General features: G+C 41.8%; 1 protein-coding gene across 1 annotated transcript in view; it reads right to left on the bottom strand.

The window, feature by feature from the left end:
- The window catches only part of KREMEN1 (kringle containing transmembrane protein 1), a 199371-nt gene that overhangs the window by 78153 nt on the left and 104078 nt on the right, over positions 1-17140 (bottom strand). The window contains exon 3 of the mRNA XM_075835508.1: positions 10681-10772. Coding sequence (XP_075691623.1) covers positions 10681-10772 — 92 coding nt within the window. The remainder of the gene's footprint in view (positions 1-10680; positions 10773-17140) is intronic.

Here is a 17140-nt window from a genome sequence, read left to right as displayed (position 1 = left end):
TCTTTTTACGCGCCGTCTTTTAACAGCGACGCATAAAATAATACCTCGTGGGAACAGAACATCATAAAACCCATTGAAAGCAATGGGCAGATGTTTATGGGCGTAATGGAGCCGTTTTTTCAGGCGTAATTCGAGGCGTAAAACGCCCGAATCACGTTTGAAAACAGTGCGTGTGAACATACCCTTAGGGTATGTGCACACATAGACTCAAAATCGTCTGAAAATACGGAGCTGTTTTCAAGAGAAAACAGCTCCTGATTTTCAGACGTTTTTAATCAAACTCGCGTTTTTCGCTGTGTTTTTAACGGCTGTTTTTGGAGCTGGTTTTCTAGAGTCTATGAAAAACGGCTCCAAAAACGTCTGAAGAAGTGACATGAACTTCTTTTTCGCGGCCGTTTTTTTTACGCGGCCATTTCAAAACGGCTGCATAAAAAAACGCCCCGTCGGAACAAAACGCAGTTTTTCCATTGAAATCAATGGGCAGATGTTTGGAGGCATTCTGCTTCCGATTTTTTTAAAATAAGCCGTGTGAACATATCCTTATATGGAGAAACAAATTTAATCGGAGATTCGCTTTATAGAGGCTCTGTCACCACATTATAAGTGCCCTATCTTCTACATAATGTGATCGGCGCTGTAATGTAGATTACAGCAGTGGTTTCTATTTAGAAAAACGATCAATTTTGACCAAGTTTTGACCTATTTTAGATTTATGCTAATGACTTTCTTAATAGATAACTGGGCGTTTTTTAGCTTTTGACCAAGTGGGCATTGTGGTGAGAAGTGTATGATGCTGACCAATCAGTGACCAATCAGCGTCATACACTTCTCTCCATTCATTTACTCAGCACATCGTGATCTTGCCAGATCACGGTGTGCTATCACTTACTCACAGATTAACTTTACTGAAGTGTCTTGAGAGTGAATAGACATCACCTCCAGCCAGGACGCGATGTCTATTCACACTCCTGACACTTCGGTAACATTTGTGTGGGACTTAATGACAGCAAGCGTGATCTCATGTGCTGAGTAAATGAATGGAGAGAAGTGTATGACGCTGATTGGTCACTGATTGGTCAGTGTCATACACTTCTCTTTAAACAACGCCCACTTGGTCAAAAGCTAAAAAACGCCCAGTTGTCTATTAAGAAAGTCATTAGGATAAATCTAAAATCGCTCATAACTTGGTGAAAATAGATTGTTTTTCTAAAAACCACTGTTGTTATCTACATTACAGCACCGATCAGATTATGTAGGAGATAGGGCATTTATAATCTGTGACAGAGCCTCTTTAAATACATAAACTGACCATGGTTGGCATTACATGTACAAACAGAAATCCTGACCAAAATGATTACTAATTGATGTTACTGATATAGTTTATTACGCACTTTGGTCCCAGTGTCATTTATTCCTGTCTGTTCTGTGGCCTGATCCTCTCATGCAGCTTTCATGGTTTATAATTAGGGAGAGTCAAGCTGTCTGGTTGCACATAATAATTCTACAGTTACTACTTCTTCCCTTTTCATTTTCTCACTTCCGTTCACTACTATCGAGGGTTACTTTATTTTGAGGGAAAAAGTTAAAGGACGTTTTGTCTGCAGGGACACTATTTATTCATTTTTAAATATTGACTTTACATTACTTTATGAATCATCCCCAATAGGGGAAAAAACAAAAATAAAAATATACATAGTATTGTACTCAGTTATTATAATCACTGATCATAAGAGGTCATTTATAAAATAGTAGTGCCTCCAATTTACAACATTTCATAGTTAAAGGCTGTAAAAAATGTTGAGTAATTTTTCTTTGTTTTATACAGTCATGACTTAAAGCGGTAGTCCAGTTATAAGAAACTTATAGCTTATCGCCATCAATATCTGATCAGTGGGGGTCCTCAGCTGTTTTGAAGGTGCTCATATGAGCGCTGCTTCCCCTTCATTCCTTAGAGGGACAGTGTCATGATTATTTTTTTTAATTCATTTATGTGTTTTTATTTATTAAAATATTATATTGACTTTATTAAATTTTTCACACACAACGTTTTTTTTTATTAACACTTTCTTACTTTATTGGGGGCTGCCATGTTTTATTTCATCTGTGTATGTGTCTCTTAACGACAAATACACAGATGGAATACGGCAGCTACAGGGCATAGGACACAATGAACGGGAGCCGTTCATTGCTTCTGCTATCTGGCTCTGTACTGCACAGCCGCAGTTCTGAGCCACACAGCAGAGAAGCTGGTTTGCAGGGAGTTAGCAGGCGCCATTATGAACTGCAGGTAAGGTGTGTGTGTCTCTGTCTGTCCCTCTCTCTCTCACAGAACCCTGCTCTCGTAACCCCCCGGCAGCCCCCCCCACACCTGCTGTAACGGTGTGTGTGTCTGTATGTAGCAGAGCTGAGCGTGTGTGTATCAGTGCTGAGTGTGTGTGTCTGTGTGTAGCAGTGCTGAGTGTGTGTGTGCAGTAGAGTTGAGTGTGTGTCTGTATGTAGCAGAGCTGAGTGTGTGTCTGTATGTAGCAGAGCTAAATGTGTGTCTGTATGTAGCAGTACTTAGGGTGTGTGTATGTGTGTGTGTGTATGTAGCAGAACTGAGTGTGTGTGTGTGTGTGTGCAGCAGAGCTGAGTGTGTGTCTGTATGTAGCAGGGCTGAGTGTGTGTCTGTATGTAGCTGTGCTGAATGTGTGTGTGTGTGCAGTAGAGCTGTGTGTGTCTGTATGTAGCAGAGCTGAGTATGTGTGTGCAGCAGAGCTGAGTGTGTGTCTGTATGTAGAAGAGCTGAGTGTGTGTCTTTATCTTACAGAGCTGAGTGTGTGTGTGCAGCAAAGCTGAGTGTGTGTCTGTATGTAGCAGTGCTGTGTGTGTGTGCTCGCGCAGCAGAGCTGTTTGTGTAGTGTGCGCAGCAGAGCTGTGTGTGTAGTGTGCGCAGCAGAGCTATGTCCTATTTTTGTGCAGCGGCGTATGCACGGGCACTGCTGATCCTTCATAGCCGCTTATCAGCCATTTTGAAGAATCAGCGGCGAGCAATCCCCCGACACACACACAAATCCCCCCAAACATGCAAAATCAAGCGTAATCAAGCATTTTTTTATACGGTTTTTGGCACGTAAAATGCGCAAAAAAAAAAGTGTCAAATACACGCAATGTGAACCTGTCAACTGAAAAGCAATTCACTTCACTTTCATCACTCTAAGGGTATGTTCACATGCAGGGTTTTCAGCCGTTTTTAGGGCCGTAAAAGTCCCAAAAAATGGCTGAAAAATCGGAAGCAGAACACCTACAAACATCTGCCCATTGGTTTCAATGGAAAATACGGCGTTCTGTTCTGACGGGGCGTTTTTTACACGGCCGTTTCCCAAAAACAGCACGTAAAAAGACGCCCGCCAAGAAGAAGTGCATATTACTTCTTGGGACGTTTTTGGAGCTGTTTTTCATTGACTCCATAGAAAAACAGCTCCAAAAGCCGTAAAAAAACGCAGCCAAAAACGCGAGTTTGATTAAAAAAATGGCTGAAAATGAGGAGAAGTTTTCCCTTTATTTAGTAAGCATGTGAACATACCCTTAGCCTTTTGGTGTGTCCTATAGCTTCTGCCAGCTGCCATTTGTACAATCATACCCAAAATGGCAGCCAGACACTGCTTAGCAATTTGAGGACACCTTTTCCTAGCTTGTAGGAGGGGGTGAGATTCCCTCCCACATTTACGGCAGCTGTGAGTCAGGTTGCTTTGCATTATTCACCTTGCTGTAATTCTGGGAAGTGCTGCCTCTGGTGGCTAACATAGGAAAACATGTCAAATGATTATTTAATTTTTAATACTTTCCACCGTGTGGAAGAAAAAAAAAAATACAGCAAAAAACTTAAAAAATATAATAGAAATAAATAACTTACTTAAAAAAAAGGTGTAATTCCTGACACATTCCCTTTAACTGCTCGTACTGTGAAACGCTGACCTGCTTGTAGTTGCGGATCACAGTACTCGTAGCTAGGTTATTCAGCACCCAGGGCAAAGATTTCAATTTGCCCCCCCCCCCAACCTCTTTCCCAACATCTCCTTCACCCTCGCCATGTTTGCTTTCTCACCCAATCAATGAGCTGTAAAAAAATGAATCTTTTTTTTTTTTATGTAACTCAAGAATAAAACCATTTGTACATTTTACAAGCAATAGATTTATATAAGGGAGTTAACATAACAATAAATTAACAGAAAATATATAAAAAGGTCAGTGCCGGACTAAAACAGATTGTATAATTGAGGCTAATGAGACAATATGGTGACATATTGAACAACCTCCTCTTGTAGATATTGCCACTCCCCCTTGTAGATAGTGCCACACATCCCCCTGTAGATACTGCCACACACCCCTTGTAGATAGTGCCACATAGCCTCCCCTTGTAGATAGTGCTACACAGCCCCCCTGTAGATAGTGCCACACAGCCCACCTGTAGATAGTGCCACACAGCCCCATGTAGATAGTGCCACACACCTCCCATTGTAGATAGTGCCACATGCCTCCCCTTGTAGATAGTGCCATACAACCCCCCTGTAGATAGTGCCACAAGCCTCTTGTAGATAGTGAGACACACAGCCCCTTGTAGATAGTGCCACATCCCCCTTGTAGATAGTGCCACACACCTCCCTTGTAGATAGTGCCACATCCCCCTTGTAGTTAGTGCCACACCCCCATGTAGATAGTGCCACACACCCCTTGTAGATAGTCACACACCCCTCCTTGTACATAGTGCCACACCCCCCCTTGTACATAGTGTCACACCCCCCTTGTACATAGTGCCACACCCTTGTATTTAGTGGCACACCCCCCTTGTAGATAGTGCCACACAGCCCCCCTTGTAGATAGTGCCACACAGCCCCTCCTTGTAGATAGTCACCCCCTCATAGATAGCACCATTGGGTCTCCCTAGAGGAGCCTCTGATGTCACTTTATATATACGGATAGTGACATCAGGGGCTTCTCCAGGAGCGAAATCCCCGGGAAGGGCGTCGGCAATGCTTTGGCTGGGGATTCCTCCATACCTCCCAACTTTCAAGAATCACAAAGGTGGACAACCGATGCGGCACACATAGCAAAACAGAATAATTACCTCTAGCTGCCCTCTCAGAGTATAATGCCCTCTAGCTGCCACGATACAGTATAATGACCCCATAGCTGCCACCATACAGTATAATGCCCCCATAGATGCACACATACGGTATAATGCCCACACAGATTCCCCCATTCAGTATAATGCCCACACAGATGCCCCAATAAAGTATAATGCTCAATCAAATTCACCCATACAGCATAATGCCCCTACAGCTGCTCCTATACAGTATAATGCTGCCATAGCTGCCCCATACCGTATAATGCCCCATAGTTGCCCCCATACAGCTTAATGCCCCCTTAGCTGCCCCATACAGCTTAATGCCTCCATAGCTGCCCCATACAGTAGAATGCCCCCACAGCTGCCCCATACAGTATAATGCCCCTATGGCTACCCCCATACAGTATATTACCTCCATAGCTGCCCCTATACAGTATAATGCTGCCTTAGATGCCCCATACAGTAAAATGCCCCCATAACTGCCCCATACAGTATAATGCCCCCTTATATGCCCCTAGTGCCAGTGCCCACATAGTGCCACAGTGCCCATATAGATAAAGCCCACAGTACCCATGTAGATAGCGCCAGTGTACCCTGTAGATAGTGCCCCTATATGGTGCCACAGTGCCCATGTAGATAGTGCCACACCCCCATGAAAATAGCACCACCATCCCTGTATATAGCGCTACCCCCTCCCCCCATAGATAGCGCTATCGGGACTCCCTCTAGGAGCGGAATCCCCAGCCAGAGCATAACCTGGGGATTCCGCTCCTAGATGCTACTGTTCATATATGGACAGTAACATCAGGGGCTACTCATGGAGCGAAATCCCCTGCCATAGTGTCGGCAACGGGGATTCCGCTTCAGAGGAGCTACTGACGTTACTATCCATATATGGACAGTGATGTCAGTGGCTCCTCTGAAGCGGAAACCCCATTACCGACGCTATGGCAGGGGATTACGCTCCATGAGTAGCCCCTGAAGTTACTGTCCTGGAGCAGAATCCCCTGCCATAGCCTCGGCAACGGGGATTCTGCTTCAGAGGAGCCACTGACGTCACTGTCCATATATGGACAGTAACATCAGGGGCTACTCCTGAGGCGGAATCCCTTGCTATAGCGTCCGCGATGGGGATTCCGCTTCAGAGGAGACACTGACGTCACTGCCCATATATGGACAGTGACGTCAAGGGCTTCCCCGGGCGCAGCTCTCTAAGTAGCCCTGTGGCCGGGGAGTCCTCGGCGAGCCTCCCTCCGCTCTAAACTATTGCTGAAGCAGGGAGCTTCCATCCAGTCATATGTGCCCCAAGTAGAATAATAACCTCTATTTGGTCACAGATCCAATTGTTAGTTTTCATTGCTATCAAGGTTATCCTCATAAGTCTTCACCAACACCAAAGTTAAAGATACAGTACTTTTTAAATACTGAGTTTTGTATAGTCCAGCATCCATAAAGAGACAAAAAATTTCATAGCCTAGGCAGTTCTTTGGCACAATATTATATTTTAATATCTAAGTGTTTCATCCTTGCTCCTCAACTACCAGCCTGTCTTTTTTACTGACAACTAAGTTTAGATACATTGTTGCTAATAACTGCTTAATGTAGGAAAAAGTTGTCTACTGCTACAGTGTTGCCACCACCACCATGCTTTTATCATACCCTTTGTTTTCTACTAGCATCCAAAATTCATATTTCTAAACCACTATAATCTCATTGACTGTATTCCCAGGAAGTCTTCTACACTCAGAATCCGACTGGCCTACCATAGAAGCAGAGGAACCTCCAATGAGCCCTGATTTGAGACACCAATGATCCAGCAGAAGACAACCCCATTTAAAGCTGAATATGCAGCCAACCACTTGCCACCATTTCTTCTAATGGGTTGATTTACAAATAACTTATTTGACCTTATTTATCATATGACCTGTGTGTGCAATATTAACAGCAATGTTTATGCTGGAATTCGAAGTAGACGTGTCCATGTTCTGTATAGATGGAGGTTGGGGGACCCAAAGAAATCCCAGTCCCACACTGTCTATACCTATCTATAGTAACAATTATATACATACATTTTTAAGTGACAGTGACTTTTGATGAACTCTGGATTAAAGTGTTTAATGGATAAATTATTATTATTGGTAGTAAAAACTACTGCTGCTAAGGAAGGGGTTGAGTAGAGTCCTGAAACGCATACAGCAAGTATAGTCGAATTGCCAGCACTCAATGATGATTATTTGTCACATTCAAAAGGAAATGTGTATGCCTTACTTCCTGTGGACCACCAAAGTGTAAGTTTGGCTAAAGTGCAACCATACTTGCATCTACAGACATACAAGCCATGGCCGCGTGGAGATATACAGTTTTAGCCTTGCAGCACTAAAACCAGGCACAACAATAGTCTTGTGGGACTACAAGAATGTAGACAACCTCCTTCAACTACATCAAACAGCATGGCAGCTTCAGGAGGGGTGAGCAGCGCTGTTAAAGGAGTTCTCCTGCATTACGATATCGATGGCATTTGCAGTACCAGTCACAGTAGCTCATACGGGCCAACCACTGTGCCCATGTCAACAATGAAGGATATACTCCGCTTGCAAAAGTGCTGCGGCCCATTCATTGTGCAGATTGCTGGTGGTCCTGATGGTCAGACCACCAAAGTTCAAACATTAATGGCCTATCATAAGGACAGGCCATCACTATTATAGTCCTGGAGAACCCATTTAAGAGCATTGCTATTGCAGTGCTTCTGAATTAACTAATTAATAACTGAATAGGCATATTCTATAACGAGGTACATGCAATAAAGTACTTCTTTTTTTAATTACTATCATACTTTTTAGCATTAGAGCTCACCAGTTTGGTGGAAGTTGCAATATTACCTTAATCGTGACTTGTATATGATGCATACAACAACATCCTACACTGAGAGAATAACAGGGAGTCTTACCATATAATTTAAGTGACTCTATAACTGGCCATACCTAAGCAAATTAGACTATTGTCTTTATGTTTCAGTGCTGTTGCTGTTAGTTTTTACTATTTGTATTCCATTGCCCTGCGATGGCCCCGCCAATACTAATTTTACATATAGTATATATAGTGTGTTAAATGTATTATATGATATTATTATATTTTACTTTATGCATTTGATTTACTGTGTCAATATTATATTTATTTATTTATTTGATTGATCATGTTCATATATATTTTGTCTTATTTTTTTGGGGGGGAGAGACTAATCAGTTACTTTAACAGTAGTCTAAATGTTTCCTTGAGCGCTGGATATTTCCTTTTTTGCTCCTATTTATTCATATTAAGACATCCGATTGTCGCCTAGTTTTGGGTCGCTCGCTAAACCTTATTCATTGTGTTGTTATGGTGAGCTACCAGATCTTAATCTAAATGATTATTTTTGTTGGTACTACTGGCACATCTCCTAAACACTTATTGTAGCCATGTGATTAAGGTTTTACGTTTCCTATGGGCTGAATAAAAACAAAAAAAGTACACAATGAGATATAATTATTGTCGTCTTTTAATAATGATTTTATTAATATTTGATAGAAAAATGAAAGCTGCAGGAAAGTTGTAACCATTTGATTGACACAAATGCAGCATAGTTGTGATCAAAGCTTTGCTAAGGGGTTGTATTGTCCAGAACACCTGCTGCATGTTTGGTAAGCGATACGTCCTGTGTAGAATATAAAATCTGCACTGTAGGCTCATAATGAATACAAAGTAGGCAGCGTTGAACAAAATGCTGCAGGCTATAATTTGGCAGATGTACACTGTTTTAGAATAAAGAGGTAATCATACCTAGCGCCAGCCATAAATACATAGCGTTCAGTAGAAAATGAGTGTTAACTATTGTAAAAACAGAGGCATAAATTCTTCTGTTTGTGGGAAATTCATTTCAAATGACATCTCCCCTTCATCTCCGAGGCAGGGAGTGTTTTATTATCCCTCATCCCACCCTATCACCATCACAGAGCAAATAAGGTTGACAGAGGTCATAGATTTGGCTCAAAAAAACTCTTACAGAATCTGCAGTGAGATGCAAACGGAAAAATGTTAAGGCTTCAAATCCATCAATTTCAGAAGCCAAGTTGAAATAATTTTAAAGTAAGCTTAAAAAGTTATGTTTTGCTATTGTGTTGATGTGCCATTGCTGTTGCTAACCTCAATTAAGTTTGTCTCAAGAGAATTCGGGTGGTAGTGAAACATTGAACTTATTCTGTGCAGTCTTTATTAAACTAAATGCATATTTTCTGGCATGGTTTTACAAACATCAATAAAATATGCTAAAAATTTTTTTTTTTTTACCATTATGCTCCAAATGCTAGCCCTTCCTTTATCGCTGCTCTTTACTTACCCCAAAGCGGTATTTCCGGGGACACTACACAACTGCCTCACACAGCAATAAGCCGCTATATCAATGGGCATATAATGCTGCTCAACCAGCAGTGGAGCGATGGAAAAGTTTAGCTTAAAGTCCGGTTTCACACACATAGCAGAGATTTTCACAGCTTTTTTTGTTTTCTTTTGGGGGGATAGTTCTTTTTGCCGTTTTCTTTGCGTTGTGGAGGTCAGTGGCTTTTTTATCAAAATGGAGCATGCTCTAGGTATGGTGTTTTTTTCTGATGTTTTTCTCCATAGGCCTCTCTATAGATTTTGATAAATGGCAGGAAAAATGCATATACAATATGACACTAAATAAAAAATATTAGGGTGACAAATATAGGAGATGTCCTGGACAAGCAGAAAGGTGATTTCAGACAGGACCTATAGGACAGATATGCTACTTTGTTTATTTCCAATTCTAAAACAATCCTTTCCAACTCTTCATTGCTGGTCTATATATAGAATAAATGTAGCGACAGCACCAAAACAAAGGTAAGAGATATTTGCCCTTGTTTTCCTGCTGTAAACTCATCTTGGTTGTGGTGGACCAGGGGGCTGAAGTGGATAATGTAGGAGAGCGCTGCACGTCTTTCACCCGAGTCCAGATATGTGCAACTTACTGACAACAGCGACAATGAAATAAAATCTTCCAATGTTTGCATCTCTCATTGTATCCAAGCATATGCTTTGCGGGTAGTGGGCGAGCAGTGGTGTGAGCTGGCTGACCTAGAGCTCCGTTTAACCGGTTATTACTGCCAATGTATACTGTACATAGCTCATAGGAGCTGTAAATAGTTTGGTGGGGAAAAATGTATTTCTTTGTAAAGTACAGGTTGTTAACAAAGACAATACACTATACAGGTGCAGAATGCAAGAAATATATGCACATAGCACACTACACTTACATACATTGTAAAATACCACATAGAACTAAGCTTAAACTTATTAAAGACAATTTAATGGTATACTACATCTGTGCTGACATAATAATCTCGCTTTCTACTACAAATAATGGAAAAAAATTATGTAATAATGCTGAATGTATTGGTAATGTTCTATGCATGATAGGTGTTTAGGATAACACTTGTACAGCACATAAAATAAATGACCAAACAGAATTCCCAAATCTCATACAAAAAATAGGATTAGGAGGAAGATCCCTTCAGTCTTACTTCTACAGGTTGGAATGTCACAATACTTCCAGTACACGCCATCCTCATGTTCTGCTATGTAACACCAGGGACTGACGTCACCATCTGGGTTCCTGGCAAAAGTAGAAAGCAGAGTTAACAGAATCAGCCTGGTTGAGGGACGACAGTAAGCATACAACACATCATGCTGAACTAATATATATACATATATATATATATATATATATATACACACACACTCACACACATATATATATATATATATATATATATATATATATATATATATATATACACATATATATTAGCTATTTTCTATAAGAATTTGCACTTATTTAAGATACATTTGGAGGCTTCCTAATGTAACAACTGTATTCATTTTTATCCCTAGCATATACAAATAATAGGCTAAATCCAAAAAAGACAAAAGCAGTACAGTACATGTATTTGCTTGTATAACATTGTGATTTAATAAGTACTATAAGAAGTCCTAAGTTGTATGGTGATCTAAGTTCAATTCAGTAAAACTGCGGAAGGTCCGGATGTTGCGTTTGTATTATGGATGCTAAAATGTGGCCACTTTCGGCTATCTGAAACCAACTTTAGACAGGATTTACACAGGAGTGCATACAAAACAGAGCAGATGTATAAGACCTTTATTTATATTTTTACTTCCTTTTGGATCTACTTCTGACTTTGGCTAAAAAGCCTTAATGTGTGAATCCAGTCTTAGACTGGTCGGTGAAGAAAAGAAACCACTGTTAGTAATGATATTTATTGTTAGGGTCAGTTTACACAGAGCTTTTTGGCGCTGATTTTGATGTGGAAACTGTGTCGAAATCAGCGACAAAAAAACGGCCGAAATTACCTGCCATTGACTTCAATGGGAGGCGGAGGTCTTTTTTTCCTGGGTGGCTATTAGTCGCTCGCTGGGAAAAAAAGCGGCATGTCCTTTCTAGCCGCAATTCCGCCTCTGACCTCCCATTGAAATCAATGGGAAGCAAAAAGAGTGTTGCGAAAAACTCTGTGAAAGCTGTGGCAAAAAATCGCAGGCAGGTCAAAATCTGCCTCAAATTTCCTGAAGAGATTTTGAGGCAGATTTTATTCTGCCTGCAAAATACTCCATGTGAACTAGGCCTAAGAGATGCATCCATTCAAAATATGGAGATCAATAAAGTAACCTTCTCCATGATCATCTTGACAGATTGTATAGTTGTATAGCTGTAGTTTCAGCCTACAATAAATGTTCTGTTTGTTGGAGATTGTAATTTAAATTCTAGAACCTTCAAAAGGACAGTGGGTACTGCCACAATAATGAAGTAACCTACATCTTCCATTGATGAGTCTCTGGTTGGTGAGACATCTCCCTGCTCCCCATCCACTGAGCCAATGGAAATGGGAGTCTTCTCATTTCTGATGAGTATGGTTTAGTACTAGTATCATTTTTAAGCCATAACCTTGACTTAGACTGAAGCTTGAATAGCTGACTGTACTGCTGTATGATACTGGTTTTCAGAAAACACATTGAGATATCTCTTTTAAACTGTTCTGTCAAGTGGCTCCTTCAGACATTTCTAAAGATGAAGCCCTTAAAATTGCACAGATTATGTAACAATACGCATTCCATCTCATAAAAAAAATACATTTTGGGTCTATATTATAAGAAAATCAAATTTCGTTGTGTATTCAGCATTTAGCAATAACAACATGAGGCCAGAAAATTAATATTTTTTGTAATGTAAAGCTTATCAAAACATACATACTGTTCAAACTTCTTTAAAAAAAACATTAAGCAGGAAAATAGTAGAAACAGCAGGTAATAGCCCATACAAAAACATTTTGCTCTGTATAGCTTAAGCCTTTTGAACAATGTTTGAATTAACCTGCCTACACAGAGCTGACAGGGTTGCCAATATATTGTTAGATATGTTTGTTCCTGAATTGACTTAGAAGCTTAAAGGGGTTATATGGGGACCAAAAATTGCATTGCGTTAATATTTTATGTAAAAATAAGTCACTTACTAATGTTCTTTCATTTAAATAATAATTTTAAATTCGGTACTAAATGGTGCAGTTCAAACCCTTTGAATTATTCCCGGAAGTCCTGTACCTTTTCTAATATTGATGACGCACTGACACGGCCCCACATGTCAGAGGGCTTGCTTCATGTGCTGTTCGTGTCGGCGTGTTATCAATGGCATGACCGCAAGGGGCTGTCACATTGCCTATTGCTGGAGTCCCTGAGCAGAGCATCAGCTAGCGATTTGCTTGGGACTCCAGCACTGCTCGCGACATCCCGATGCTCTGCTCGGGAAATCCAGCAATAGGCAATGTGACATCCTTTTGCGATCATGCAATTGATAACACGCCGACTCAAACAGCACAGGAAGCAATGGGAGATGGTACCTTGATGGCAGGCTGGTGCTGGATTACTGGAAGCAGGCTGGTGTCAGATTACGGGAAGTAGGCTTGTGCTGGATAGCTGGGAGCAGGCTTGTGCCGGATTACTGGAAGCAGTCTGGTGCCGGATTACTGGAAGCAGACTGGGGCCGGATTACTGTAAACAGGCTGGTGCTGAATTACTGGAATCAGGAGGGTACTGGATTACTGTAAACATGCGGGCAGGCTGGTGTCGGATTACAGGAAGTAGGCTTCTGCCGGATAACTGGAAGCAGGCTTGTGCCGGGTAGCTGGAGGCAGGATTGTGCCGGATAGCTGGAAGCAGGCTTGTCTTGGATTATTGGAAGCAGGACTGGTCACGGACACTGGACTCAGGATACAGGACTGCTCAAAAACACAGGACTGGTCATGGACGCTGGACTCAGGACTGAACACAGATACAGGATAGTCACGGACACAGGTTTCAGAGAACAGCCTACGGAACCTTTGCAGACTAACACTGGGTCAGAAATAACATTGCTCAAACACTGAGGAAGTGGGCAGAGTTCTTTAAGTAGTCCAGGGTGTGCTTGGATAGGCTGGGAGCAATATTATTGGTGCGCGCGCTTGCCCTTTAAGAACTGGGACGAGCGTTCGCACACCCTACGGGCACAGGCCATGGGAAGAGGGAAAGAGCAGAGCCCGCCGGCATCCCTGGGTAGGGAGATGCCGGCGATGAGTACAAGCAAGCTGGCGGCCGCTGGGTTGACTGAGACCCGCGGCCGTCGGTGCTACAGTACCCCCACCCCCTTACACCCCCTCTTCTTAGGTCCAGAGCATAAAAGGAATTTTTTTGATGAAAGCAGGAGCATCAATGTTCTCTTTAGGATCCCAGGATCTCTCCTCAGGACCAAAACCTTTCCAGTCCACAAGATAAAATGTCCTCCCTCCAACCTTCTTGACATCCATAATCTCTTAAACTTCAAAGACATCAGCTGGGCGCAGTAGTAGAATCAGAGGGCTTTCTGTAACAGTTGAGGACCACAGGATTCAGAAGGAACACATGAAAGGAATTGGGAATTTTGAGAGTAGGAGACAAACGTAGGGACCTAGGAGCAAATTTGTATGAGGGAATTTTCAGGCATATATTCTTAAAAGATAACCAGACCTTAACACTGGGAAGGAACTGGGGAGGCGGCCTTCTTTTCTTATCAGCGTACTTCTTCATACAATTCACTGCCTATAGGATCGCAGATTTGGTTTGCTACCAGATTTGAAGAAAATTTCCGTAAGAAACATTAGCTGCAGGAACTTGAGATAAAACATGTACCGGAAGAGGGACACGAGAGTGTTGGCTGTAAACAATAAAAAATTGAGAAGTAGCAGTAGATTCACTCGTGTGATTATTGTACGAGAATTCAGCCCATGGAAGGAGATGTACCCAGTTGTCATGTTCTGCAGGTATAAAATGACGGCGATCATTTTCAAATATTTGGTTAATTCATTCAATTTGGCAATTGGATTGCGGATGAAAAGTCCAATTTCACGTCCATAAGTTTACACAGGGCTCTCCAGAATTTGGATGTGAATTGGATGCACCGATCAGACACAATATGCAGAGGCAATCCATGTAGATGAAAGACATGCTGAACAAATAGACTTGCCAGACGAGGAGCTGAGGGGAGGCCGGACAGAGGAACAAAATGTACCATTTTGGAGAAACGGTCAACAATAACCAATCTAGTGGGAAGGAAGATCAGTAATAAAATCCATAGCAATATGTTGCCAGGGGCTGTTCGGAACTGGCAGAGGTTAGAGTAGGACCGCAGGTTTGAAATATTCCAATATTTAACAGGAGACTTGATTATCAATCTTTATTCATGTACATTAACAGAATTATAACTAAACCCTATCAAAGACATACAAAAGTGAATTAAAAAATTAATCCATGGACTCCCTTATTTTTAAAAATATGAATATTATATTTTGAATCTGCTAATCAGCAGATATAGCTTATAGAGGATAGAGTAGAAAGTATTTACTTATGTTTGTTTGTGGAATTAAAGTTAGTACTCCAGTTGGTAGGAATAACAGTCCATTTCAATGACGAGAGGTAGTCACTATATAATCCAGATATGAAACAAGATATACTAATATCCTCCTAGGAGAATTCAGACACCATTTACTAAAGCCATTCTCCATTAACCACTATATATGGTGAAACATGTAGGGATGTAGAGAGGCTGATTTAGGGAACAGAAATGAAGCGGCTCAGCGCTCACATGAGCAATTCTGCTGCTTACTTTTCGGTATTGGTGAGGGTCCCAGTGCTCCCCACCAATCAAAACTTCTGACATGTCACTATGACATGTCAGAAGTTTGTTGAACGTTTGGTTACCCTTTGATGTAACCCCCCCCCCCCCCGTGTATATCTTTGAGACTTGATTTAATCAATTATATTTTGGTACGAGAAGAGATGTAGTCCAAAACATCTTTGGGTAGCATGGGCCACCAATAATGACGAGAGATAAAGTCCCAAGTCTTGCGAATGCCCGAGTGACCTGCCAACTTGGAGTTGTTCCCCAGGCAAGGATTCTCCTTCTGTAGGTAGTACGAACAAATATTTTCCGAGGAGGAATGTCTTTGATCTGCAGAGGGTTAACCGGAATACTACAGGAAGGGTCGATGACGTGCTGAGGATCCTCTTTTAGGTCATCTGTTTCAAAAGAATGAGACAGTGCATCTATCTTCACATTTTTGTCGGCTAGACGGAAATAGAGCTAGAAATTGAATCTGGCGAAGAAGAGTGACCACCTGGCTTGACGTGGGTTAAGACGTTGTACAGAACCTGCATCGGATGTGCAGAACCTTCTAGCAAATGTCTCCACTCCTCGTGTGCCAATTTGATGGCCAAAAGTCCTCGGTCTCCAATCGAGTAGTTCCTCTCTGTTGCAGAGAAAAGTTTAGAGAAGCTACAGGGAGAAGCTTTTCCTTTAGAGTTTCTGTGCCAGCACTAATAGAAGAGGCATCAACCTCCAATGAGAGCTGCTTGGAAACATCTGGAGGATGAAGAACAGAGGCAGAAGTAAAGGACCTTTTAAGCTTAATGAATGCAGATTCTGCTTGAGGTCCAACTGTTTGAGTTCACCCCCTTTTTGGTGAGGGCAGAGATAGGAGCAGTCAGTGATGAGAAATTAGGGATAAACTGACGATAGAAATGTGCAAATCCTAGGAATCACTGTATAGCACGGAGACCTTGGGGATAAGTCTAATCTAGGACACACTTTTCTGGATCCATCTGGAGTCCATGATCAGAAATTATATTCCCCAGGAAGGTCAAGGATTTATTTTCAAACACGCACTTCTCCAATTTGGCATACAGGTTGTTCCCCCTTAACCATGAACATGCTTCCGGAGTGTCATCAGATCAGGTGAGTAGTTCAAGATATTGTCCAGATACACCACCACACAGACATACAATAAATCCCAGAATATGTCGTTCACAAATTCCTGGAACACTGCTGGAGCATTACATAATCTGAAGGGCATCACAAGAAACTCGTAGTGACCGTCTGTGGTGTTAAATGCGGTTTTCCACTCGTCACCTTTACGGATACGAATCAAGAATGAAAATCTTGACTCCCCGGACTATATCAAAGAGCTCAGAGATCAGCGGCAAGGGGTAATTATTTTTTACAGTGCTCTCATTCAGACCACAATAGTCTATGCAAGGCTGGTGGGACGAATCTTTTTTCTCTACAAAGAAAAATCTGGCACCGGCTGCAGAAGTTGACTTCCTAATAAACACCCTATCAAGGTTTTCCTTGACATTGGCCAACATGGCTTGAGTCTTGGGCAGAGAAAGAGGATATACCCGTCCACAAGGAGGTGAAGTCCCAGGAAGCAACTCGATTGGACAGTCGTATAGGCGATGCGGAGGCAAGAGGTTTCTTAAGAAGAGTCGTGGGTAAATGGAGATGGTCTACTAAGGCCTGGTGTATGAAGTACCCTGCCGCTAAAGAATCCAGATAGGCTGAGACAGAATGTGATGATTCACCTGTGAAGATAGAGACTGCAATCGAAAGTCTAGGAGAGAATTTGG

Source organism: Rhinoderma darwinii, chromosome 1 (genome assembly GCF_050947455.1).
Source record: "Rhinoderma darwinii isolate aRhiDar2 chromosome 1, aRhiDar2.hap1, whole genome shotgun sequence".
NCBI lineage: Eukaryota > Metazoa > Chordata > Amphibia > Anura > Rhinodermatidae > Rhinoderma > Rhinoderma darwinii.
This window is presented reverse-complemented; position numbering and strand designations above follow the sequence as displayed.